The sequence below is a fragment of the Falco rusticolus genome, chromosome 15, assembly GCF_015220075.1.
Source record: "Falco rusticolus isolate bFalRus1 chromosome 15, bFalRus1.pri, whole genome shotgun sequence".
NCBI lineage: Eukaryota > Metazoa > Chordata > Aves > Falconiformes > Falconidae > Falco > Falco rusticolus.
In genome coordinates, this window is record NC_051201.1 from 12,301,567 (window position 1) to 12,327,793 (window position 26,227).

The window sequence follows — 26,227 nt, forward strand, 5'->3', positions numbered from 1 at the left end:
TGTAGCATTGCAACTAAACCCATTTGTAGTTCCAGCTTTTCTTACTTCACCGTATTTGGCCCAGGGCTATAATAACAACAACAAAATGAAAAAAGATTGCCTGTTTATGTAGATGTAAACCATGATAATACCAGCAATGGATACTCTGGCAGTACTTTCTCTTTTCTCTCCTTGGCCAGCAGCAGCAACTGAGTTTGACTTCCCCCCGCCCCCTCTCCCCCCCCCAAATAAAAAACCAAACAAACAAAAAGATGGGAAGAAAAGCTCAGCAAAGCCAAGAAATATGCTATATATTAAAGATTAGGTTGCAAGGTATGTTTTAGCTTATGTGATGGATAAAGAAGAGTCAATCACTTACCTGAATAAAAGCTGCATAAGGCTTTCACTCCATTTAAATTAGGGAAAAAATTCCTGCTAGCTTCATTACGGATTTTGAAAGTGCAGTTCTGTCCTTCAGCACTGTCCCATCATAACTGCATAAAGGCTTACAAATATTTTGACTTAATAGTCTCATATTTCACCGCTACAGTTACTTCTATAAAACTTGTATTAACAGTATTAAAACTGTAATAACTTGACACAAGAGTGAGAAATGGCAGTGAAATATTTCAGATACTTTCTGATTTAAACAGATTCCCAAATCTCTGAACATTAGTTCAATGTTTGAATCTTCCATATTCATATTTTATACAGGTCAAATAAAAGTGACTAAAGTGTTTAACAAAAAAAGTTTATTACCAAAATACAATATTAAAGTCAATACGTGACAAACTCCTGTAAAGCAAAATAAATTATTCTAACATTGTACAGTATTTCAGAAGGTAGTTAAAGTAGTACTACAGACTTTGCTTCATAGTTCCAAACAGTCGTCTATCAGGAACACAATCCTAGAGAGAGCTTAAGGCATGCAGCTTAATGTGCTGGATAATTTTATAAAATGACAGTCATCCTATTTAATAAGATACAGTATCAGAATTAACTGCAGTCTTTACATGTCAGTTTTCTAAATTTTTTATACTTTGGCTAGAAAAGCAGTGCCATAGTGTTACAATACCTTTTCTTAAAAAAATACATGTACCCATGTCCATGAATATCAAATGCAAATGTAAATTTCTATTAAATATATCTTAACAAATGTTACTTTGAGCACCAACTGTACATTTTTAAAAATGATTAAATAAGGGCTTCTGAAAGAGGAAAATACAATAACTCTGACTGAATCCCACTCTATTTTCCCAGGCCAAGCATAAATCGGAAAGATGAAATATGCACCTACTTATCAGTACAGCCTAGTACAAATGAAGTTTTCTCTTTAGTAGAAGTACAGGCATTTAAAACAAAGCTGCAAGTTACAGATCGTATTGCAGAATAAAATCTAATTTAAACAAACAGCAAGTGAATAGCTGATCATCTGATAGTGCTGTGACAGAAGATTGAAAAGTATTTTAAAAGCTTAAAGAAAGGGGAAGACTGCAGTGTTAGTGACTTTGAAATGTGCTTAAAACCCCTTACATAACATGCAATCAAGCCAACCATACACTTTCTAAAGCAGATAACCTGAGGAATAATTTGCTTTCAGAAAAACTAAGTCTATAATTAACTTCACATGCAGAACTTCTGATAAAGTTCATGGGAGTTGTGAGTGGGTAACTAATGGCAAGCAGCATGAAAACAGTTAAAAAAAATTTAAAAAATCTGTGCATATGGGAAAGAATTATTTGCTGGCATTTGTTAGGATTGATAATGGTTTTTAGAGGCAACTAACTTTCTACTATTTTATAGGAACACATGGAGAAAAAAAAGGAACAAGATGGCAAAGAACAACTGTGAATAGATGCATCCTGTTTAGTAATCCCATTACAGTGAGTCCTGGTGCATTATGCTGGATGCTGCAAACGTGGCTTGCACATACACCACAATTGTTAATTTAGATTCAAGGTTACTTGCTTTTTAAGTCTTACTTCACTGCCATCTCCTCCTTAGCTTATGAATGCGAGTTTTTCACCTTTCTATCTTTCACTAGCTGAGCAACTTTAAAATAATAATCCCTTTACACAAAAATAACAATGTGGCAAAATACTGTTTCTGTGGATACTGACTGGTAGGTTACCTTTACTATGGATCTCATTGTACCTTTAATTTTTTTTCAACAAATGGGATCCCTGAATGAGAAAGTTGAGATATATTCCAGATAATGTAATCTTTTCACATGAATTCTATATTGAAGGTAAAGTATTGGTGTCAATAACACTGTATTAATAACCCATTAAAAGTTTACTATCTCTAAGACGGCATGAATAACCCATTAAAAGTTCACGATCTCTAACTGAATTTGAGATCATGTCAATAAATCATGTTTTTCAAACGTAAAATCCATCTGTAGGAATATGAAAAATAACTTTTAACTGAAAAGAATGTATACTTTCTTCACATATGTATTTAAAATATCTCAAATATCTGACACAAAAATGCTTTGATATTATACCCTGACCAATTTTTAAAGTAAAAGGTGTACTTTCTGCTATCTAATTTATAAACAAAATAATAGATATTTAACCCAGAATAACAAATCAAATGGAGGAAATCACATGAAAACAAAAATCAAATGTATTTGAAATCCTAGTGCCTTTACCCCTGGGCCTTTAGATTTTGTGCTGGTTCCTAAAGTTGTAACGACTTGCTCTTCTGTTTGCCACTTCTAGTCAGCGATAGTGCAATAGACTGTACACTACATATGCCACCTTCTTAGATTTACAGTTGTAGCTTATTTCTGCTAGCAGAAACTAAAGTGTAAATAAAATAACTGTAAAATACTGTTTTTCTAAGAGTAAGTCATTTTTAAAGTAGTGAGCTACTAAAAATCAGGTAACTCCATCCCCATGTCAGGAACTAGGCATGCTTCTGTACATCTGCCATTTTTCAAAAGCAGAAATACATACCTGAACTAGAAAGTTTAAATCTAGCTGCTAAAGGGCTTCTTTGGAAGTGCTACTACTTCACTTGGTTGAAGCATATATTTCAAACAACTTAAGGAGCCAACTTTTACAAATAACCTCAACAAAGTTGCCAGTAATTAGCCAGTATGATAATATTCTGAAATGATACATAGATTAATGTCTTGTACTGCAAACTGCTGTAACTGTAAAAGAAAAAAAAGGCACTGTAATTTTAGAAGCTAAAGGCTTTAAAAGGGAGTTTTCTATGCGTTCCTCAGAAAACAAAGTAATCCCTAATTCCCTTTATGAATCCCTATTATATGCACTAGTAAAATTTATTCTACAAGTGACTGGATAAATTTTCGCTTAAAATACAGTTAGCCTTTTTTTAAAAAATATGATTTTCTACAGGAAGATTACTGTATCTTTCAGTGAATTATTTCTACAGTTACAGCTCTTCCAGACAAGTGAAGATTTTAGACAGCCAGTGGGATTTCAAAGAACTCCAAAGCACGTAGGCATTTCTCAAAATCCCACTTCGGGCTCACCTACACCTTTAGCAATCTACAAAGTTTTAATCTACATCACTTTGTGGTGATTACTGTTAATATCTTGTTCTCATTAAAAAACACTGCTCATATATACTGCAAAAGTAATCACCACAAATTAAAAGTGACATATGATAAGCTTGCTTTTTTGTGTTTTTTTTTTTTTTTTAAAATACTTCTGCCGAATGTGTCAAGAAAACCATTAAGAAACAGTAGGTCATCATTATAAAGGATCTTTTACACACTATCGTTCCAAAAAGTATAATTTTTTTAGTTAGGATCCAATCAGATAAAGTTATTAGCAAAATGCTTCTAGGCTTCTCAGCTCCTGGTGCTCTAAATCAAGAGAAAAGATAGCAGTCTTTGTTGAAGGACAACTTGGAGTTTTTAAGGCCTTAAAAATAGATCGGAAAAAATGAAACACCTATGTCTGCATGCAAGCACACACATGCCCTTCAGAATCCTTCCAGAATCCACGCAGTGGGGTTTAGGAGATCATAGTTTAAAATTTTTATCTGGTCTGTTGCCAGTTTCACAAAAAAGAGGGTAAAAAAATTCTTTGCTGAAATACTTGGATAACAACAAAGAGGGAGGTGGAAAAAAGCTTTTCAATTGATACAAAGTTTTCATACCTTTGGGTTTTAACGTACGGTGCTAATGCATTATTACTGACTAGTACCTGACAATAAAAGAAAACCCCAACAATTCTACATTCTTGGCACCATAAAGAGAAAGAACAGGTTAAAAAGGATCTTCCCCACTCATATTTATCTCTTAAATGATTCATCGGTCCCTGGTTAAAATTTTGTACTCCTACTGAAACAAAGACTCACCATGGGAAATCAAATTTTCCTTGCAATTCTTCTCCTTAGAAAGCTTCTCAGGCAAAAATTAACAAAGAAAGAAAATATTCACTCCAGGAAACCCTCACTTTAACTTACTGCTTCACCTAGTTTGTGCTCTGAGTTGTGCTGTGGTCCTTATTTAGAATGATGTTTATGATTTCACCCTCATGTTCTTTCATATGATCCAGCAGATTTTCTTTGTTGGTAGACTCAAAACCACAAATGCAGCAGCAGAAGAGAAGAACACAATATTCTGTGCCAAGATAGGGTAGAGTGGAGTTCTTTTCTAAACTGCATGAGGTATTCATCAAGTTAGGTTTTTCATTTTCATCAGAACCTGAAATTTCATTTGTAGTCTGGTTAATAGACTCTGTAAAAGACACCAAGTTGTCTGAACTTCCTAGTATAGGTACCGTACTTTCATCTGTGCCTTCTAATAAGGTTTTGTCAGGAAGCTGTCCTTGAAACCTGAAATAATAATAAAAACCGAAATAAATATAAAAACTTAGAGTTGTTGCTTTTTGACAGGAACTTTATTTTGGATCAGAGTTGGGTCCCTTGAAAATTCTAGATGATAGGGCTTGAAAGTAAATCAGACATACCTGCTGCTTTGTGAAATTGCATCATTAATGGCCTTGTTCACTTGTTCATAGTTATAATTTTGGTCACTTGCATGTTTCCACATGTGGGACTTCAGGGATGGAGGATGGCTGCAGACATATCCACAGAGAGAACATCTAGGAAAAAGTGGAGAATGAAAAAGAAAAACATTTAGAAGTTAAATTTTATTTGTTTAGTAATGGATTAGTTCTTCCAAAAGGATAAGTAAAGAGATACATGTCAATTGTCTTCTTGGTCCCTCTTTTCCTTTTCGTAACTAAGTCAAGTTAGTTTGCAAAGTTTCATCCTGAAATGTAAGACTATCTTTAGGGTCTGAGAATTTTTGACTTTGCTTTTTCTGACTTCTTGAAGAACTGTATTAAAATCTTATCTGTTTGGCCTGTTAAAATTGTTTAAGTACTGCAAAAATGCAGTAGTTCTGACAACTGCAGAAACATGGAGTTCATTGGTGTGGCACATGGCAGGCCGGTAGGCAGCTCTTTTTGCCATTGCTCTGAACCACACAGGAGCTCTGTAGTTAGCACTGATAATTTTAATTGAGCTAACAAAGTTTTCTGGTGTAGTATATATTAGTTTATTTAAGGATCACAGAATTGTTGAAGTTGGAAGTGATCTCTTGAAATCACCTAGTCCAATCCACCTGCGCAAGCAGGATCACCTACAGCAGGTTGCCAACAGCAGTGTCCAGTTCGATTCTGAATATATTCACAGGTTGAGATTTAGACAGGTGAGAATTTTGTCCATAGAGTTTTCCATCAGCTTGGGTAACACAAGACTAAATAATCTGTTTCCCTATAAAACAGCGCCTTACACAGTAAAGAAAAAACCTTGAAGAACGTGCCCTATTTACATAGAGACGTAGTGTCTTACAGACACAGATAACTCAGGACTGATCAAATCCCATAGGACTTTTTTCATACATGAACATACAACAGAAGAAGTTTTTTTAGAAGTGTTTTCTAAGATGATAAATTAGTCACCTCTGCATGAAAGAGATGAGTGATACTGCATGACACTACTCCAGAGCAGAACAGTACTCATGGTAAAGACAGCGTAGCTCCTTGTCTATTGGACGAGGAACCTACTTTACTTAGCTACCTGCTACTTTGGAAGTCTTCAGTTTCTCAAATCACATGGAAAAGACCAGGGTCAACTGAAGGTGACCTTGTTCTAGTGAATAGCTGGGAATGCACCTCAGTCTATGTCAATGAGAGCACGATGTTTTTTGCTCAAGCAATGTGATCCCGGTATGTTACACTATGATGCATCTGTTAAAATGACTACTATACTAATAAGTTTTTGTAAATTTTTAAGACCTTTTCAGAAATATAACCTGGAACCATGAGAAGGCCTATATAAAACTGTGTTATACATACAATTCAGTATGGTTTTACAACTTCTCTTAATGACAGCAGGATACAGTCCTTAAATGCCTTCCAAATAATCATATATAGGAAACTAGTTCTGGTCAGCAGAAGACGGTGAAGAACAGCACAACCCTGACAAGTTAGGTGAAGGCATGGTACGTTACCTTGCTCATGCAGCAACATAACTCTGTCTTGCTGGGGAACAAGCAGCGTATCCTTCTAGCTCACTTTTCTCTGTTACTTGATTTGGAATGTACTATCCTATTTTTCTCTTTTCCTTCTAATTTGAAGCCTTATAAAGAAAACGGATGCTTTCAAATATAGGCAAGTTCACACTCGGGCTGAGAATCTTAACATTTCTAATAAGGCTGTTACAAATTAATGACATCATTAAAAATAAGATAAAAGGCAGACCTTATAGTTAATTTGTAGATAAAATTAGGTGAAAATATTTTTTTGCAAAACACAAAGATCAGCAAATAATCTTAATTCCATTCTATACACACATGTATTCCACTAGTCTTATTATATGTATTATTTTCCTGTGCCATTAACACAGTTTGGTCAGTGGGTTGGTAACACGGTGAATGTAGCAAGAATTCAGTGTTTGTTTTTACCCCCTTTTAATTACAGTCTCATTTTTTGAAGTACATTAATTTACTTGGGTGATTTACTAATCAGATTTACTTTGCTGAGAACAGTGTCATGAGCCAAGTGCTGTTGACTGCTTTAGCATTCAGTTCAAATCAAAGACACAGAAACTCAACAGCTTTTAGCATGATGCACTGCCTGCCCTTTATGATCATGTACTTAATGTATAGTTACTGTATATGCAAGACATTCCCAGAGAAACAAAATTATTTACCACTGAGTTTAGCAGTAGAACTCTTTTAATTCTATAGCATGATTTGCCCTGCTGGTTGACCTGTGTTGAATTATTAAAATTTACTCTTCAAGTGTATCCTAAATTGATCTACTGAGGAAACAATTATCTTGCAGCTCTTGATAGACTGCTTCCTCGGGGATGCAGGGACCAAAGTGTGGAGATTTTCAGTAATCTTTGGTAATACTAAGAGCACTCAACAATACTGTATGAAGTATGACAGCAGAGAAAATAGAACTTAATGTGGCTAGAAAAAATTTTGGAGGAAAAATGCAGTGGAAGGACTCTGAAGTTGTAGAAGCCCATTTTCTTGAGAAGAAACCCTTATCTGAATGTAATTTATTTAGATTCTTCCTATTGTCTGTAAAATCTTCCAGAAAGAAACATTCAGAACATTCCTCATTCTCTTTCCTTTCTCAGCTTTTATTTTTTGTTGCAAATTAGTAGTAAACAATTGCATGTATTTATGCCAATTTTCTCATATATGTGTGTGTATATATATAGAACACACATACCTATGGACAGACTATAAAGAACACTTATCACTTAAATGTAACGACTAGTCATACTAATTCTTAACTAGGGCAGCGTGATGCCAATCTAGATTCTAACTAACATGTATATGCAAAGGCCATGCCTAGACTAGGATATTAAACAAAGTCAGAGAACATTCCTGGGTACTGGAATTCAACAGTCTATAACGTTAAATGTTAGAGGTGCTCCTGGCATGGTTTTGGCACTTGCATCCTCCCAAACAATTCCAGGCACGCTCTGGCAATTAACACGGTCCAGAAACTACTTGCAATAGGCAGTTTATATGCAACCACTGCATCCTGGATAGAAAAAGCTGAATACTGTACCAAAGGGAGGTCATGGATGCATTTAATTAGCTAGCATAAACATCACCTGGGGATGCCACATCAAATCTCCTTCTCTCTCTCTCTCTCAAAAAAAAAAAAAAAAAAAAAAAAAAAGAAGAAAAAAAAGTCACTGGAACAAAGAATGAATCTAGGAGGGAAGAGAACAGAATATGAACCCTGCTTTGTATCTTAACATAGCAAAATCACTACTATCACAGCGTTTTGCCAAATTAGAACTGTTACATACTTGTACTGTTCCATTAGCTGCACTGCCTGATGCTCCTGGGGGTGGCGCCTCATATGGCATTTCAAGCTATTCATATTTGTGGTGGCGAAGTCACATACTTGACATCTAAAGAGACAACAACAAGTAAACTAATCTGACAATTAACTGCTAACACTATTCCAGAAATAAAAATCTATGAGAAAGCAAAGCTATCTGGAAAGACTACAGTTAAAAACTAGCAATATTTACAGAAGTCCAAGTGATGACATTGTTTCATTTTTTGGACCATGAGAATCACTTGCAGCCCAAAAAAGCCTCCACTTTTGAGCAAGAATCACTAGGCACATGGACTCTGTTCCTTCCTGACACCTATCTTGTGCACCTCTAAGCACTGGTAAGCAACATGAAGTACAAGGGAGATGGATGCACTTGAAGTGATGCAGCCCTGATGCAAGTTGCTTGGATATGTTATGCAAAGGTGGAATATGACCATAAGAGCTATAGGGGACATAGTGTATTTAGAAGTGAGTCTTGTTCCTCAAGAATAAATGTTCTACTTAAAGCAACACCCATGTTTGTTTAAAAGCCAAACTATCTATTTAGTAATAAAACGTCTAAGTTTCAGAGCATTGTATCTGATACAGAAGTCAGGGATAAGATCAACACGTTTAGATTCAAGTGCCCTAAGGATGTCACACCATGCTGTTTAAATTTTTTTTTTTTTTACTTCTGTGACAATATTTTTGTACAAAACCAATAATAAAACAGTCAGGCTGGATCTAGATTTAGATCCACGGATTTAGATCCTGAAGTATTACACAAATACTATGCTACCCATAAATACCAACATACTACCACACAAGCTTCATGCATATAACATAATGAAACAGTAGCCATCAAGTTCAGCTAGAATTCTGCATATTTGTTAGGGACTTCAGTTGTTTCTTTTTTCTGAAATGGTAAAATGTCCAACATTTACTAAGTCTGGTCTATGGTGTGAAAGAGTTCAAGACTGCAGGCTACTTAACTTGAGATTACTCACTTGATTTTTGAAAGGACTTAATTGTGCACGATTAAAATCCAGAAGGTATCAAATCTACAAAAATGCATCACTGAGGGCTATACAGTTTAATTTCCAGCAATTTTTGTTGAACAAATAATAAAATATGTTTACCGCTATAAATAAGACAGCAGTATAGTAGGTTGCTATATGATACTATGAAAGGCTTGAGGAATACATGTTTCAGAAGGAGAAATGCTATGAATACTGGAACCTTATGGTTTTTAGGCTGTGGCTTAAGCATCCTATCAAGTCTGCCGATTTGTCTAAGTGACTTATGAAAAAATAATCAGAAAAGCAAGCCAGCTCAGTGGGCTTACATTTAGTATGGAACAGTCTATATCACCAATGGAAAATTTTCAAGGGTACCTAAATCAAACAGGCTGCCTAACACCAATTCAGAAAACTACCATACACAAGACCCTCTACAGTATCTGCTGTTCCAGCCCCACTAAGTTACAAATAACAGCAATAGGGAAGATTCTGAGGAGAAAAAAAAAAATCTATTTGTATTCCACATTTGCTCTTCTTGCAAATTTTTGCTAGTGTTATGGGATATCACTATAATACACAAATCAAAATAAAACACGTCTTCCGTGTTTGTTTATCCAAAAGAGAAAGTCCTTGGCTGTGCTCAGCATTTCAAGGTGTTGAGTTTTCAAAATTTGTATTAAAAACATAGAAGTACATTAGCTCAAAAATTTTATTAACACAGATCTACTTTCCAGCCACTAGAGAGGGACAGAGATCCACACTGAATGAGCATAGATTGAATTTGCAGGAATTTATGCAGGAACCAATAGAAAAATGCATGATTTATTTTTCTGCTGGGGACCTGAGCTATACTATTACCTGTGATTTTATATATCAAAGTTTCTACAGAAAACCATATAACTCCCTTGTAGAAAAGTTATAAGATCTGATTCTAAGTGATTGTGTTAATATGGTTTGAAACCTGTGAGAAAGATGAGGGGACTGGTGACAAGACAAAGGGCAGAATTTTGCCACACTGTAGCAGCCAATGTGCAAAGTAGCAATATGACAATGGAGAACATGCACTAAAGCAAATCCAAAATGAACTTAAGTGTGCATGGAGTTCAAGAAATATATTATTACTGTTGGCCAAAGTTCAATATTAAAATGTAATTATTTCTCTTTCCGCATCTGAATGCTTCAAACAAAACAAGCAGTAGACTATTACAGCAAAAGATGCATCCTGGAAAAGTTAGCAAATCTTAATTGCATAGTTTGAGTCAACCAGCAAGCGTGGCTACTTCAAATTTGCAGTAAAATTATGTAATTGGAATTCTTTAACATTATCTTCAAAAATGCATGAGCAATTAAGTATCCTTTTAAATTAAAATAAGTAAACCAGGCATATTGAGACACTTACCTATATGGCTTATCTGAGTTATGAATTCGTCTGTGATTTCGTACACCAACATAAGTTGTGCTTGTGTAGTCGCACACATCACATCTATACAGCTTCTGAACTGAAGACTTATTTCCTATATGGAACAATATCCATTATTTTAGAGTTGCATTCAGCATTGTAAGGAGTCCTCAGATAATTTCAGCACAATTGAATTACGAAACATAAATTAACGTTTTAAAGTAATACTTCTAAATAGCTGTAAATATTTAATACTTTTATTAAAGTATTTTGAGCAAAATGACAATGGACACAGAGATAATAAAGGTGTAGTTTATTTAACATGCCGTTCTGTATTCCCCTTACCTTTTACTGGAATTACTAAAATTTTAAGAAAACCTATTCTTTCTGTCTATGCAGACTTCCCTTCTTCCTGCAGTTGGGTTAAAATTCTGTGTTACAGCAAAAGGTGATAAAATGTGGGAACTGCTGAACGCAACAGTTTCACTGCTTTGTGGAATGGATCAAATCAAAGGAAACGATGAGCACTGAGAAAGGACAAGTTTCAAACTGGCAAATATAGGTAAGGAAAGCAAAAGGCCTTCTGAAGCATCTACATTCTCTTTATCATCCAATCCACTCATACTTTCAGAAGGATCTGAGATGGTAAAACAAACAGATACCGATCAGATGTGTTAAGAAATAATTTGGAACTTCTCCAAATGACTAAAAAGCAGTTGTAAAAAAAAAAATAAATCATTTTTTCTTTCCAGAATGAAAGAAACTCTTGAAAAATTAATAGTTGCAGAGACAAAGGCTAATGACTGATTTAACATAGGAAAATGTGTGCCTGGAAGTGCACAGTTTGAGTATTTTTGAGATGTAAGTGTGTAGACTTAAACAGCCCTATTCCTGCTCCCTTACTGAATAATGGAACTGATTTGGGTTAAAATATTAACATTTGGGAAGAGGGATGGTATTTTTTATATAAGTTGTTTTTCCATTCCAGCCTATCATGCAGCCTTCATGCACTCCCCAAATGAGGGAATAGCAAAATCACGAAGAGACACCAAGGTTGGAGCTGTTTAAATCAGAACTAGTGCCAAAAAACCCAAACAAACAAAAAAACCCCAAACCAAAACAAAAAAACTCAAACGGAAATAAAGGGGTTTACTTTCAGCATCTAACCTCTTCACTAGCCTGTATAATTCTACTTTTTTCTTTTATTTCCACGTGCAAGTAGGGTGCTCAAGTTCATTTTATCTTTACATCACATTCTTATTAGCTGGCTGAACAGTCAAGCCATGTTTCTCAGTTACGTACATGGGCTTTGAAGAAACTCTGATACAGATCCTTAAAGAATTTCTCTGGTGGGTAAGGATCATTACTGAAGTACACCCACAAAGGCAGATGAATATACAATTCAATAAATAATGTGTGGGAGACAAAGTAAAGCTCAAATCTTGCAAGAACAGACTTCAGCAACTCTTCTTGCTTGTATGAAACACGTCTCTAGCAGAAAAAAATCATTAGTTTGTGTTGTGAACGGGTTTACTACCAGTAGGGTACAGCAGAAGATCCTAGGTGGAATGGAAAAAGGTGTATTAGCTGGATGTTTTTCAGTAGATATTGCCTTAAGTGCTCTGATAATATCAGAAAGCGATCTACTTCCCAGGCCTCCCAGTTCCTCCTCAAACCAGAAATAACTCCCCTCTCTAAAAAAATCTAAGTTCTAATTTCCCAAATGGGAACCCTCTGTTCTGAATCCTGAAGAATTCTGTTAAAGGTTTGTCAAGGTCAAGAGCAGTGAAGGTCCATGTCACACTGAGAGGAGGGTCTGTCTGCCACTGTTCCAACTTGCAGTTTGAGAAGACAAACAAGCTTGAAATTTGAAGTGACTGTCCAAAAAGATAGAAAGTAGACTTTTAAGACACATCTCTTGCTTAGGTCCAAATACCATGAACCTCTCTCCAGTTTGGAGTAAGAAAAACTGACTGAAAACCCCTCCTCTACCATCTCCTTGAATCCAATTCTTTTTAGCTAAAGAAGGGAGGAATGAGACAAGCTGACTGAACTCAGGAGGAACTATAGAGTTTACCTTGAAAACAGAAGCTCCATCTCCTGAGTCCAAAATACTGAACAGATTTTGTAAAGATAATTTTGTTCTGGAGTTTCCTCTTGATGATGCTGGACTCTATAAACCCTGACTGAATTTTTCCATTATCAAAGCAACAATTAAGAATCTTTAAGGTAAAACTCTTAAGGAAACATTTCAGAATAAGCCAGTAGAATGAGTCATCCAAAATGGAATTTCACCTTTTCTCTTTGCTATTTTTTCCCCACAGGTGGGCAATGAATTTATGTCAAAAAAAGTTTTAGATATGTTATTCTGAGGAATACAGTCACACAGCTAACTTTAAGTGAGGGAAATTTACCACTAATTAAACTTTCACTCCAAAATTCAGCACTTTTGGTTTAAGATGCAAAGTAATTAGGTAGGGCTGATAACCCCCAGAGGGTTATTCTGAAGAATATATAGTATGTCTTAAGATAGCAATCCAAATACAGTCTGAAATAAAATTTAAATATTTCTGTGTGTACCAAGATAACAGAAAAAATATTTTGTATTTTTTCTGTTAAAACATGACACAGAGCTCACTCCTAGCATTCTTATGAAGATATGGAAGTAATATTTTACAGGCACTCTTCAGAAGTCGAAGTAAAATATATCACATTTTTTCCTACGATAGGCTCATAGAACAAAAATTATATATTTTTTTCCCCTGTAATGTAAACTATCAAAACAATCTTGATTATACACTTGGAGAGTTTGGAATTTATATTTCTACAATTATTCTTCAATGAATGCACATTTATGGAGAAGACCTCAAATGAGTACAAAGCCACTGAGCTGCAGATCTGTGGGAGAACAGGGGTTGTGTGAAGGTTAAGCTATTGCATTGGTGTTTGAATGGGTTTTCCATCTGAAATCCTGCAGCTTTAGAATAAACTGCTTCTAAATGTATTTTCTGTTACGAATCTGGTATTTTATTGGGCAGGCAACTTAAAACAAACAGTATCTAATGAGATTTTTTAAAGCATTATGTAAAGATATTATCTATTACACAGTTGTGACTAACCACCCAGTAGCACGCACACAGGAGCAATTATTTATACTAATCACCACTTTATATTTATTCCTTCAACAAAATACATATGAATTATAATACATCATATAATCTCTTGCTGTTGCAAAACAGCAGTCATGTCCCCCACTCCCTCCACTGGCTTATTTCTTCTGGGTTTGGGGCCTTTTTTGCTTTCTGGATGGAAGATATCAGGTCTCTTAAAAGCAAACATGGAAATGACAGATCTTTGTTCTAGCAGCAGTAACAGGTGCTCCTGTAATGCTGCTTATTATCCTATTCCTTCATTATTAGACATTTACAATCCGATCATATCCAGTCTCATAATGCTTCCTTTTAATTTATTGTACAACCATGATGAATAAAGAGACTTTTAGGGCTAACTATTTCATAAGCAAGAAATGAAACTGTTCCAGCTCAGGCATCTTTCACATAAACAGATGCTATGCCATAAACTTCTTTGTTTTGTGTCTCTTTATAGGGATGACATCTGTTTGACAAGAGATTGCTGTACTGCAGTGGTGTTGCAATTTGATTATAAATTGGTTCTGAAATAATTTAAGCATTCCACAGGATGAGTTAATAAAAGTTTAAAAGAACTGTTTTCATTCAAGCCACATCACTAAATTTCATGTGGGGTAAACAATCAATTAAAGTGCATGGCTATAACACTTCTATAAGATAATAATGAGCAAAAAATATTTAACCAAAAAATCTCAAAAGTAATTAAATTGAAAGCAGGCATTTTTCTCAAACAAGGGCTCCTCTTTCATGGAGATTAAGTTACAAGATCAGAATATAAACTGTAAAACCACCTTATTAAAACATACTGTTTTCAAAAGCGATAGACATCTTGGTTTTCAGTCACCTTAACAGGACTTGAGCTCAAAAGGTACAGTATTCCCCAAAATCTGACGTTTCACGTGTTGCAAGGTAGTTATTCCTGTATTATGACATCTTTACAAGTACTGGTTTAAAACAAAACATTGTCAGAAGTAATAGTTCAAGTTGTGATCCTAGGTATTTGTAACCAGCTAAACTAACAATGTTTTACTTCCTATCACTTCTGTAGAAACATTTTTGCAATTTCTTCTGAAGAAAAACCCCACTACTTAATGGGGAAGGAACATCCCCAACTACCAGCAGACACTCCCTAGCCTTTTTCCTGTCTCTCCCTGACTTCAGATGGCTCTCTCAGGCTTAGGTCTTAGGGGTGTAATAAGCACTGCAGATCAATTTCCTGAATTTAAATGCTTTCTGCACTGATGAGAGCAAAAAGGAGCTGGGAAGGGTCATTCTACCTGAGGCTGATAAGGTAATTCACTTTTAAATTTCTAACTTGTGTACTGAAAGCCAGAAAAAGAGGCTATGAGTTAAGGAGCTCATTCTATTCTGACATGTACCATGTTGCTTTTGGACAAATCATTACTGGTTGAAGTCATCCAGCCCGGCTCACACTGGTTAGTACCTTTTTCCACACACAGCAGCATCAATTTCAACGACTATTTTTGCACTCACTGATCAGCTGTACAGGTGAGAGTTGAACCTAGAAATTTCAGCTACATTCTAAGTACTATTATAGTGCACCTTTTGCTATCTAAACAAACATAGTTAGGACAGAACAGAGGTATATGCACAAAAAGGAAATACTTCACCCCACAGTTGTTCAGAGGTGATATAATTACTAGGATTTTTCCACAGTGCTTGCAAAATACTAACAATTACTATGTTGCCTTCAGAATAAAAATGCTGTAAATATTTTCAGTAACTTAAACTCACCAAAGAAGAGGACGCATTCAAGCTGCAATAATAAATATCAGGCCTCCAGGATACTCAAAGGATTTTGAGACGACATTTTTTCCTAAATGTCAACATTTGGCTATTTCTTCCTATTTCACTACCTTAACACATCAAGTATTTGGGTTTTGTTGTTGTTGTTTTTAAAACAAACACTATTAAATTATAAGCAGATACACAGTTAAACAGACATTTAGGAAATGCATACCTACAGTTACCCTGGAAACTATTACAGATACTGGTTGAATTTCTGGAATGCCTTACACTGGCCTCTCTAGGGCTAAAACAAGTGACTCATTTTGGACATTACCATAATTAATCGGAAATTTCTAAACACAGAACGGATGGTATTGTATGTGTATGCTGACAGCAAACTACATTACCACAGTGTGTTTAAAAAAAGGCTTCCTTCTGTTTATTGTAGGTGATTTGGAAAATACTGTAGCTGTTGAAGAGGGGATTTTTTTTTTTTCTTAAAAATTCAGAGGAATACTCCTCACCAGTCATTTTTTCTTAAGAAGAAACACAAGGTCCAATTACAGGGGCTAAAAACGTCTCGCCTACCAATAAATGTCAGTAAGGTATCTCAAAACTGACTATGGTAAGTTTTTCATTCTGGAAAGAACATAAATTTAAGGTTATGAACAGGCATGAAAACACTTCAGCATGAACTAGATCTTAAAACCAGTTTTACACAAATAGAGCAAAAAGAAGTAATGTTATGAGTGACTCTCAGTAATTTCAAGTGTAAATATAAACAGTACCTTCTCTTTCATCTACTTCGTTGGAAACTATTACTTTGTTAGATGTAGCTGTTGAAAAGATATCTGGAAGACTGTGTTGTTCTCTTTCATGATTTCGCAGTTGGCTCTGAAAAAACAATTCCCACATTTAAACACACACTACAAATTTACACTGTTCACTTCAAATATTGCAATAATTTGTGACATTGTTACTCAAGTTTTAATAACAACTGTTACAAATTTTATGTGTATATAAAGATTAGCCCTCAGATAATTTTACTAGAAACAAAGTAAATCACACTATTTAATAACATGAAGAATTAATGACAGCAACTGAGAGGATTATATGATTTGTGTTTATTTAAAAAACAAACTTCCTTCTTTCCCCATTCCCACAGACAAGTAGCAAACAGTTCTTCCTCCAAAATTATTATGCTCCAAAAGCACTATTAGATTAGATGTTAAAGGATGGCTTCTGTGAAAATTGACTCAATTTTCATATTACCCAGTGACTTAAGAATACATTATACCTGTTTCTACTTGCTTGGGGAGGAAAGAGATCCTTCTGCCACCCTACCTGTACAGTTTTTCAAACTAGGACTAAACAGCAGTAAATATGGCAGAATTTGTGCTACCATTGCCTAGAAAGAGTTTCAGTTGCACAGCTGGATACTGATGCTATCTAAGTACTGAACTGCATACACAGGAACACATTCACCAGCACTAATGCTTAAACTAGTGACTATAAAAATGGGAGAGGACATTATTCTGCTCTGGTGTGTAATCCCTCAGATCCAAGTCCTACAGAACATCCAGATCAACACAACAACAGAGGAAAAAAAGGAAAGAATTTCTGCTTCATAGTGTCCCATGTTACCCCCAAATGCCATGATTACTTTTGCACACACTCACAACTCGCAGGCATGTTTGAGCATTCTTTTAAAGTTTCAACTATTAAGTTCTCTGATGCTTTAATTTCTTCCTGAATGGAATTTCTACATGTGGGCAGAAAAACAACATGACATTAATATGTCCATAAGATGGTTCTCAGGATGGTAACACAGGTGAGGAAGCAAGTTTACTTCAGTGGGTAAAGCAGAGTAATTACAGCTGAACTGTATATATGGAAAGTGCTGCTGGTAATAATCCCCAATTGTAAAAACAATGAAGCCAGGATGTCAGACTGAATTAAGTTAGAAAGAGGGATTACCAGTTATTAAAAAAGTAACAAAATAGGTTACTTAGCCATTACAGACAGGCACAGGAAAGAACTTTTACCTTATAATGAAAGGATTCTTCACATTGCTTGCATTGATACATTCTTGTTTTACAGTGGTTGATCATGTGGCTCTCTAAATCCTTACTATTGTCAGCAATGTGTTCACAGATAGGGCACTGGTATGGCTGCCTCTGACGATGGACTCTCAAATGTTGTTTTATGTAGCCCTTATTACCGCTGCTATAATGGCAGAGGCGACAGCGGTAGGGTCGATCTACATTAGGTATATATTCTACTAGGTTACTCCCAGTAATATTTGCATCATTTGCATTTTGGCATTGTGCGTTGTCTTGTAATTCTTTCAAAATGTCATCATCAGAAGCATTCTGATCCGTCCTCTCCTTCAGTTTTTCAATGACAGTAAGTAGTGACATACTGATGCCCATTTTAATTGGCGCTTCTGATAACTCTGGCCTTTCTTTCTGTATCTCAACTATTGCACATTCACTTTGGTTTAAGCCACTAAACTCCTCTGAAGGACTCTTCAGTGAGGATACCACTTTAGAATGAGCCATGCATGGGCCATCAGCTTCTCCCTGTCCTGCACCTGCATCCACAGCATCTTCTCCAGTCAGAGTCATGAAGCTAGACCTTGTTAGCTCTGCAGCTCTGATAGGCATTGTAACAAGAGCTTCTGCAGCTAATGAGTGTAGTCGTAAAGACTCTGAATTTGTCCTTCTTCGTGCAGGAGGCACATTTTCATCAGTTGTCACATTTTTATTAGAGCTTAATTCATTATCTTTCTTCTCGGTATTATTCCATCCTATTATTACTTCTTGAATTTCATCTGAACAGTAAACTTCATCAGGTTCTTCACAAGTAACACGGGACTCCTCTGAGATCAATTTTTTTTCTGTTTCAGTGTCAGTGTCCATCAAAAAAGGCTTTTGTAAGATACTTTCCTCAGCACCTGGCAAGCGCTCTACTATTACATTAACGTGACCCTTTTTATTTGGACTACAATTGATGATTTTCTGTGCTGATGAAAGTAGGCTATCAGTTATCATATTATCCTGTTCCGTATCTGATACAGTCTCCTCTAAAACCTCTGTAGTAGGAGAATGCACTACAGACTGATTTAACATCCCTTCCTCTTTTACATTTGTTCCTACTGGTGATTTACAAGACAGTTGCTCAGAATTGCAAATCTGAAGTTGAAGAGACGGTTCACTATGGATATCAAGTTCACTGTTTTCCAAAGAAAGAACAACTGTATCCATGCTATGAGGTGTGTGAGTTACTACTGTCTCTGACAAGCTGGCAGTTTCATTTTCTTCCTCAAAGATAGGATAGGAGCAATCAACCTCACCCGCATGTTTCCAAGCATGTGTTTTCAACATTCTTTGCTGTCCACAGGTGTACCGACAAATTAAACAGCGGTACATGCCATACTGCTCGTAAGTATACCATTTTCTCCTACCCATTTCAGGCATATTAGTAGACTGAGTCACATCTTTACAGTCCAGATTTCCTGCCTGATCAGTCCCTGATTTGACACTTCCTTCCACTGGCCCTTGCAAAACCGAACTTGCGACATTTACACATTGCTGCACTTTTGTCTGGATGCTGTTTTTACCATCACTCTCGTGGTAATTTTGGAAATGGGATTCAAGTTCTTCTTGGCTTTTGGAAGCAAAATGACATTCTGAGCACATTAGTATCACTTCATTTTTCTGCCCATGTTGTTTTATATGCTCTTGTAGTGTCAAGAGAGAAGGTGATAGAAATTTACATAGACTACACTGGTAGCATGTCACTTTTTTTTTGCTTTGTGGAAGACATTCAGTCACAAAATAATCTGCTTGTAACTCTTCAGTCTTTTTAGTAGCAATAACAGATAGCTCAATTGCTTTAGCCGGGATTTCAGAAAGATCATCTGCATCAAAAGACTGTGCAGAAGCATTAGGATGGGAACGTTTTTTCCCTATTAAAAGGCATCTTTGTGACTTCTCACTTTCCACTATTTTGCTTAGTTTCTGGATGACATGGATTAGTGGATCAGTTTTACATTTTCTCTGATTTTCACTGTTCTGCAGTGTTGGGCCAATGACTGTTTCAGAAATCAGCACAGCTTCCTGTTCCCCAATATTTGGCATCAATACTGCAACACTGCTTCCTTCTTCCATAATACCTAGGAGAAAGGGGTTTATAAAAAATTAATATTTATACATGCACAATCATAAAAATACAACCCAGTCCTATTTAGATTTCTCCCTCTGCTAAATATGGATGCCTAATGCCACTGATTTAATAAAACCTGCCAGAACGGCCATATAAATAGCCAAAGATTTTGAGGACATTTAGTGGATAGCATAGATGCTATTCAATACAGCTGGACAGATTAATTCCATGAGAGCCTGTAACAGCCTGACTCCAAGTTGTACAAGGGCAAGATATATATTTGTCAAATACAGGCTGATTAGCATTGTTACAGCTATTATCTTTTTCTTTACAAGGACCACAGTTTGAATGCTAGACACTTAAATATACCAATCAATAGTAACTGGCATATTTACATTTAAAAACCATGATATAATATGAAAATGTATTCAAACGTACTTACTCTGATACACTAATGTCTCCTAAAGCACATGACAATTTGCAACAACATAATTTACAAAAATAAGTAATTTTTTTCCCTGAAATGTTAGGAAAAGAAAGTAATTCTGGTATTTACTTACATTAGTCATTTCACTATGACTATATTAAAGACCATTCACATGTCAAATCATACTTATTATAAATGTCATTTTCTAGAAAAGCTACTAATTGTAGCTTTTTCTACAATTCCTTAATTATAGGGAAAATCAATTGGTACTAAAGTTATAGAGAGTAATTTTTTTCTGTTTTGAGGGAATGCTAAAGGCAATAACTACTTCCACTTACACTTCCTTTAAACATGTCTAACCATAAACCACAGGCAATAACGTGGTACTATTGGAGGTTAAGTTAGAAGCCAATATATATAAATTTACATGAAAACATACTTTGTGATGTGGGCAGAGCTGTGGGGTGAGGGGTGGAGGAGTTGGACAAGAAGTCTTACAGTGAAATTTACTTCTGAAAAAATAGCTAAAAATAACCTATTTGAGTTCCACTATATATACACACATATATTTTATACACAATATGTATTTTTATATACTATATATAACAAAACCTTGACAATAAAGAGATGCCAGGTATTTCTTTTGTCAGTCATCTTTGAAAATGTATCCCAAGTTCTTTAATGTGGATTATTTATTATTGGGGTTTTTCTTCCCCAGAAAGATACATAGGCCAAACCAGAACTTCCAGAACTGGTCCTAAAGAACCATGAAATTCATTCTTTTCTACTTACAGATTCAGTATACAGCGATACAATGAACAGACATATAAGAGTGGGTTCTGTGGTGCCCCTTTCCCTCTACAAAAAAAAATTCTGGGCAGAACTATTCAAATTACCTTTATTTGCCATTCAACTTACAATTCAGGTTATCATCAGAACTATCAATATTAGCTATGTTAGTATCACTCACACCTCTCAGAATCACAGAATCATTTAGGTTGGAAAAGATCATCCAGTCCAACTATAAACCTAGCACTGCCAAGTCCACCACTAATATGCTTATGTAAAATATTTCAAATTGAAAATGCATCAGTATTTGTGAATTCTGAATCATTAAGGAACACAAGACTACTCCCTTCAATGTTACTATTTTTCAGTGTTAGTTTGAAGATTATTTACTTGGCAATGCTTATAACCTACATTAAAATTGAAAAATTTAATAAAATTGTTTATAAATAAAGCCATAGAGCAGTTGGATCCATGATAACTAGAAAACTAAGCTACTTAAGGCCTTATGACTTTAGCTGGATCTATGTAAACAGATTAAAAATGATCAATACTGCACTGCAATAGTAGATCAATTGTAGGAGACAGAAATTAAATAATATTTAAACAAAAAAAGTATCATTTTACATAAGAGTATACCAAATAGCCAGCTTATTTAATTCAAGTTCAGTATCATCTTATTAACAGGAATCAATGCATGCGTCCATAGACTTATAGTGAAACATCCAAGTATTTAACTTTTAAAACATAAAACAATAGACATGTTGATGTGCATATTCTGCTTCTGTTTCTGTTACGCGTTTGGCACAGTACATTGAATGACTAACTGGTCTATGTGGCTAGGAAAAATTATACCCCTTTCATGTAATATCTCTGATTATGCATTAACTTAAAAGAAGCTTAAGGCTGTTATTTGAAAACTATCCTATTCAGTTATACAAAAATACTTCGCTTTTGTTTCATACTGGCTATAATATGTTCAAAAACCATTATGAAAAGTAAACAAATGTGCTTTTTCCCCTGAAAGCAAATGTAACATTACATGAAGTAGTCAAAGGAATAATGTCTACTTGAAATATTTTCAATTTGAGAATGAGTTAAGGAAAATTATAAGCCCATGGTGCTACTTTATACTTAGTACTTTTAAAACTTTGTAAGTGATGCTAAGTAGACAAATATTTCCTCTTTTTCATCTGAAAGCAGCACAGAAACCAAGATGAAATATCGTATGGTCTGTCTGACCCTAAAAGAAGTACGCTGCCACGTACTATTGCTATGTCAAAAATGAAAACAGAGCGTGTACCTTCAGATGCATCGATCTGGGATGCTTGTAGCTGCTGGAAGTTACCACAGGTGTAACTATGGTATGTATGTGTTACATCATTCTTTGTTTAGAGTAGCTGTAGCGCTTACTGCTGCAGACTTTGTTTTTTAAAGGGCTAAGAATTGTACAAAAATTGAGTTTTAGTAACTACATTACTTTCACGAAGCACAAAGACGCCTCAATCTCATAAAACTTCAGTCGGGCAAACGGCTGTGCCAGCGGGTGCCGCTTACACAGTAATTAAGGTGCAGGGTCTGGGGGTGCCAAGGGCCAAGATCTGGAGCAGAGGGCAGCGCCTCTTGCCTTGGAGCTGCCCGCTCCGCCCGCGTCAGACACCCAGGGGGGCAGAGCCAGGGTGAAGCGCCCCGGGTCGGGGAAAAGCCAACCACCGCGTTGCACAACCGCCTCACCGGGCAGGCCGGTCTGGTGGCATCGCGGCTCCTGAGGGCAGGGAAACTTCTCCAGCAGGAGCTGGGGCTGCCAGCTGCCGCCCCCGCCGGCGCGGGCCCTGCCCCGGGACTGCTGCTCGGGCACGTCTGGCCGCGGATCCGCCGGACCCCGCTCCGAGGTTCCCCCTCCCGCGGGGCCGCCCCCGCTGTACATCAGGCAGGTGCCGCCGGCGCGGCCTTCAAGCAGCGCGCTCGGCGCTACCGGCTGGGCTCGGAGCAGCACCCACCGCGCCGGCGGGCGAGCCGCGGGGATTCTGGCTTGCCGGGGGGGGGGCGGTGCGGTAGGAAGAGGAGGGAGGCGGCCACGGCCTGGGCCCGGCCCGGGGAAGGCGCCGCCGGGAGCCGCAGCCGCCGGCGGCTCCGCACATGGGCTGCGGCATGCCGGCCCGGGGCCTGCCCGCCACCGCGCCCCGCGCCCTACCTGCCGGCCGGCCGGCCACCGCCCGCTCGCCCCGGCGGCGCCGAGGGCCCGCCCCTGATTTTTACCTGGCTTTCAATAAAGAAGAAAAAAAAATTTTTTTTTTCCTCACCCCCGGCCACCGCTTCAAGATGGCGACGATGGAGACCGTATCACGTGACCCGCGGGCTCGGGTCAGGTGACCGGCGGGTGGACGCTGCCGCCGCGCCGCCGCCTCCGCGCCGTTGCCACGGAGACGCGCGCGGCCCCCACCGCCCGGCAGCCCGCCCGGCCGCCGCCGCGGCGCCCGTCGCACCAGGCCCCCGGGCTGCTGCCGCCCCGCTGCCGGGCCCTTCCCTCCACGCTGGCTGCAGCGCGAAGGCGGGCGGGAGCCATGCGGCGGGGCGGCTGTGCTCCCCTGGCCCTCTCACAGGCGGCTTCCACCGGCCTCCTGCCTGGGCGCTGCAGGTTGAGGTGGCTCCATCGACACGTTTATCGTCTTAACTCATATTTCCACTCAGCGCGGAGCCACAACAGCAACGCACCACCGCTCCTGACGGCTCTTGAGCTGGTGGTTTTGTCCCAAATCTCAAAATACTGGGTGTTTACCTTGCAGCTGCGGCACCATGTCTGTGCCAGCCAGCGGTTCCTCAGTATCGCTGTACCCCGTGCCACGCCAGGCAGCGCGATGCCCTTCACGAAATGGTGTAGGCTCTCCCAAAAAGTGTTTCCTTTCAGCACTGTTTTCAACTGGTAGACACCCGTGCTTCAAAAAGACCCCAACCGAACAAAAAACTCACACAACACCACAGTGACCACCACGTTTTGGGTCTAAACTGGCAAATGGATGCAAATGTTTCCAAGAGTAAACTGCAGAGAACTGACAAGAAAGTTTAGCAATTAAAAAAAAAAAATATTAGCAGGAATGTGGAGTCGAGAGCGTATGTGGTATGTCATGGGCGACCTTAGGAGCTATGTGTCAGGAACGTTATGTGCTGTGAATTTATGAGGTATTTCATATAAACTGAAAAGACAGAGGGATAATGAGTTTCAGCAGTGGTTCCCGGCTGGGTGAGGGTGAGTGAAATCTAATGTTCATTCTTCGAAAAAGCCTTGAGGTGCATTCAGGTGTGTGGGTCTACAGCTGAATTTGGGGGGGACTTGGTACAATTGTAGCAACTTTTTGCAAGTTTACTTCCTCCCCCAGCTGGGAGTTTTGTAAATAACTGTGTATTGTTTCATAGAGGTAGGAGATGTGTTTGAAATACTGGTAAATCAGGTGTTGTGCAAGAGATGGATTTAGCCATCCTTTCAATAGGCATTATTTAATCTCTAATTTTGCATTGTTGCTTCAGTTCCTTGAATTATGAAGCTCTATTTAATTGTGTTAAGTTTTAAGACACTTCAAAGCTTATCCTACAGTCTGTGACTTGGTAAGATAACTTTTGTAAGATAATTTTAGTAAGGCTTTTTTAAAAAAGACATTGCTTCAGGGGAAATGCCAGGATACAATCTGTCTTAACACCTACTAAATGACATTTCATTTTTTTTTAAAGTAGTCAAATGTAGTAGTAGTAATAACAATAGCAGTGTGTTTCACCTTTTCTGCCATATTAAATGGAGCCTTTTCACAGAAATGTCATTACTTTTCATGGACCGTGTTCCTTTAAAAGCTTAGTTTTCACCTCTATATTTGTCATAGTTTAATTAACCAGTTATCTGAATTGAATCACTCTTGTAGATACGGAACTCTCACCCTCCTTTTTCTAATCAAAATATGCTAGGATCTGATATGTCTGGATTAAAAATACTGCGTTGATAATGAGTAGTTGTCTTCATACACTGTTTTTCTTCCCTGTTGTAATTAAAGCCGGACTAAGTTAAAGATTTCATCCTCTGTTTAAGTATGACTGTACAACAAAAACAGATTTAGGTTTTCAGCTTTTACATTATTTTGAAAGGCTACTTAATTCACCAAGTTCTATTCATATTTTTCATTTTCATTGCTTTCAAGTTGAAGGAAACATGAAACCAAATGAAATTTGGATAAGGCAACTGTTCCTGAGTGGTAGAAATGAGACACTTGTACTGAGCATAATATCTTCAGGCTGTTGATGTTTTTGTAAAAGTTTATACAAAACTGCTTTGTAATTACTGTAAATATGTACAGAATGTCAGTGGTATGAGTTTTATGGTAAACATTATAAGCTTAATTTAAAAGAGTAATACATAGTCTAGAAACACCAAGTAAATATAGAGCTACATCAACAAAGATGCTATCTTGAAGTAAATACATGCAAAGTATACACACTTTTTTGTGCACGCTTTTAAAATAAGAGAAATCTACATACAGTAACTTGCCTATAAGGTGTCTGTTTATTCTTTGTGGCCTCAGTCTTAAACTCTTTTCAGTCATCAGGATTAATGATTAGGTTTATTTTCATTAATGACTTGTACAGCAATGAGTTATATAGTTGTCAATAAAAAATTCAATTTAGCCCATGAGTTTTCTACATTTTTGTGCCTGGCTGTTCCAAAGCCATTCCAAAAGCTTTATAATTTTCACATTATTATAATGTATGATATAAATGGAGTCCCTGAATCTCCTGAGTGGAGATTAAATAAACTGCTTCAGAGCTCTATTTACAAGTGAATCTTGCATGGAGCACTGGTTGGAACGGAGGCCTTGGCTTGTACATCTCTTTCTATGTGAACAGTGACCAAGAGTACTGTGTGAGCACTTTGAGTGCCACGTAAAGAAGTAGTTTTCTTCTTTTATATTTCACTTAAGTCTGGCAGCCTGGGGGTGGCCTTGATCTATCGTGGGGTAGATCCACCATAAAAAAGAGAAACTTGCAGTAGCATTGCAACACTGTTGGCAACTAGGAATTCTGCCATCTTTATAGAATAAGTGCAACACATGAGCCTGGACTTATTTTTCTCACCTTTTTTTGGATGGCACAATCTGTTTCATATTGTCTGTACCTGTGTACTAGGTTTATCTGCTCATAGCAGTTCTGTTTTGGGGCAGGGGGCTGGG

General features: G+C 37.3%; 1 protein-coding gene across 3 annotated transcripts; it reads right to left on the reverse strand.

Annotated features, from left to right (window-relative positions):
* Window positions 1-716: 716 nt before the first annotated feature.
* ZNF507 (zinc finger protein 507) lies at window positions 717-23,392 on the reverse strand. 3 transcript variants are annotated; one of them, XM_037409146.1, is made up of 8 exons: window positions 23,321-23,372; window positions 22,321-22,456; window positions 17,683-19,814; window positions 16,426-16,531; window positions 10,740-10,854; window positions 8,308-8,412; window positions 4,932-5,066; window positions 717-4,797 (listed from the first exon to the last, which is right to left on the reverse strand). In XM_037409146.1, exons 3-8 carry the CDS (start codon window positions 19,807-19,809, stop codon window positions 4,434-4,436), a joined length of 2,952 nt encoding a protein of 983 aa, XP_037265043.1. In that variant the 5' UTR covers window positions 19,810-19,814; window positions 22,321-22,456; window positions 23,321-23,372; the 3' UTR covers window positions 717-4,433. The 3 variants fall into 3 exon arrangements, with proteins under 3 accessions (XP_037265043.1, XP_037265042.1, XP_037265044.1); XM_037409145.1 differs by lacking the exon at window positions 22,321-22,456 and having other exon boundaries at window positions 23,321-23,392; XM_037409147.1 differs by lacking the exons at window positions 8,308-8,412; window positions 22,321-22,456 and having other exon boundaries at window positions 23,321-23,392.
* Window positions 23,393-26,227: the final 2,835 nt, after the last annotated feature.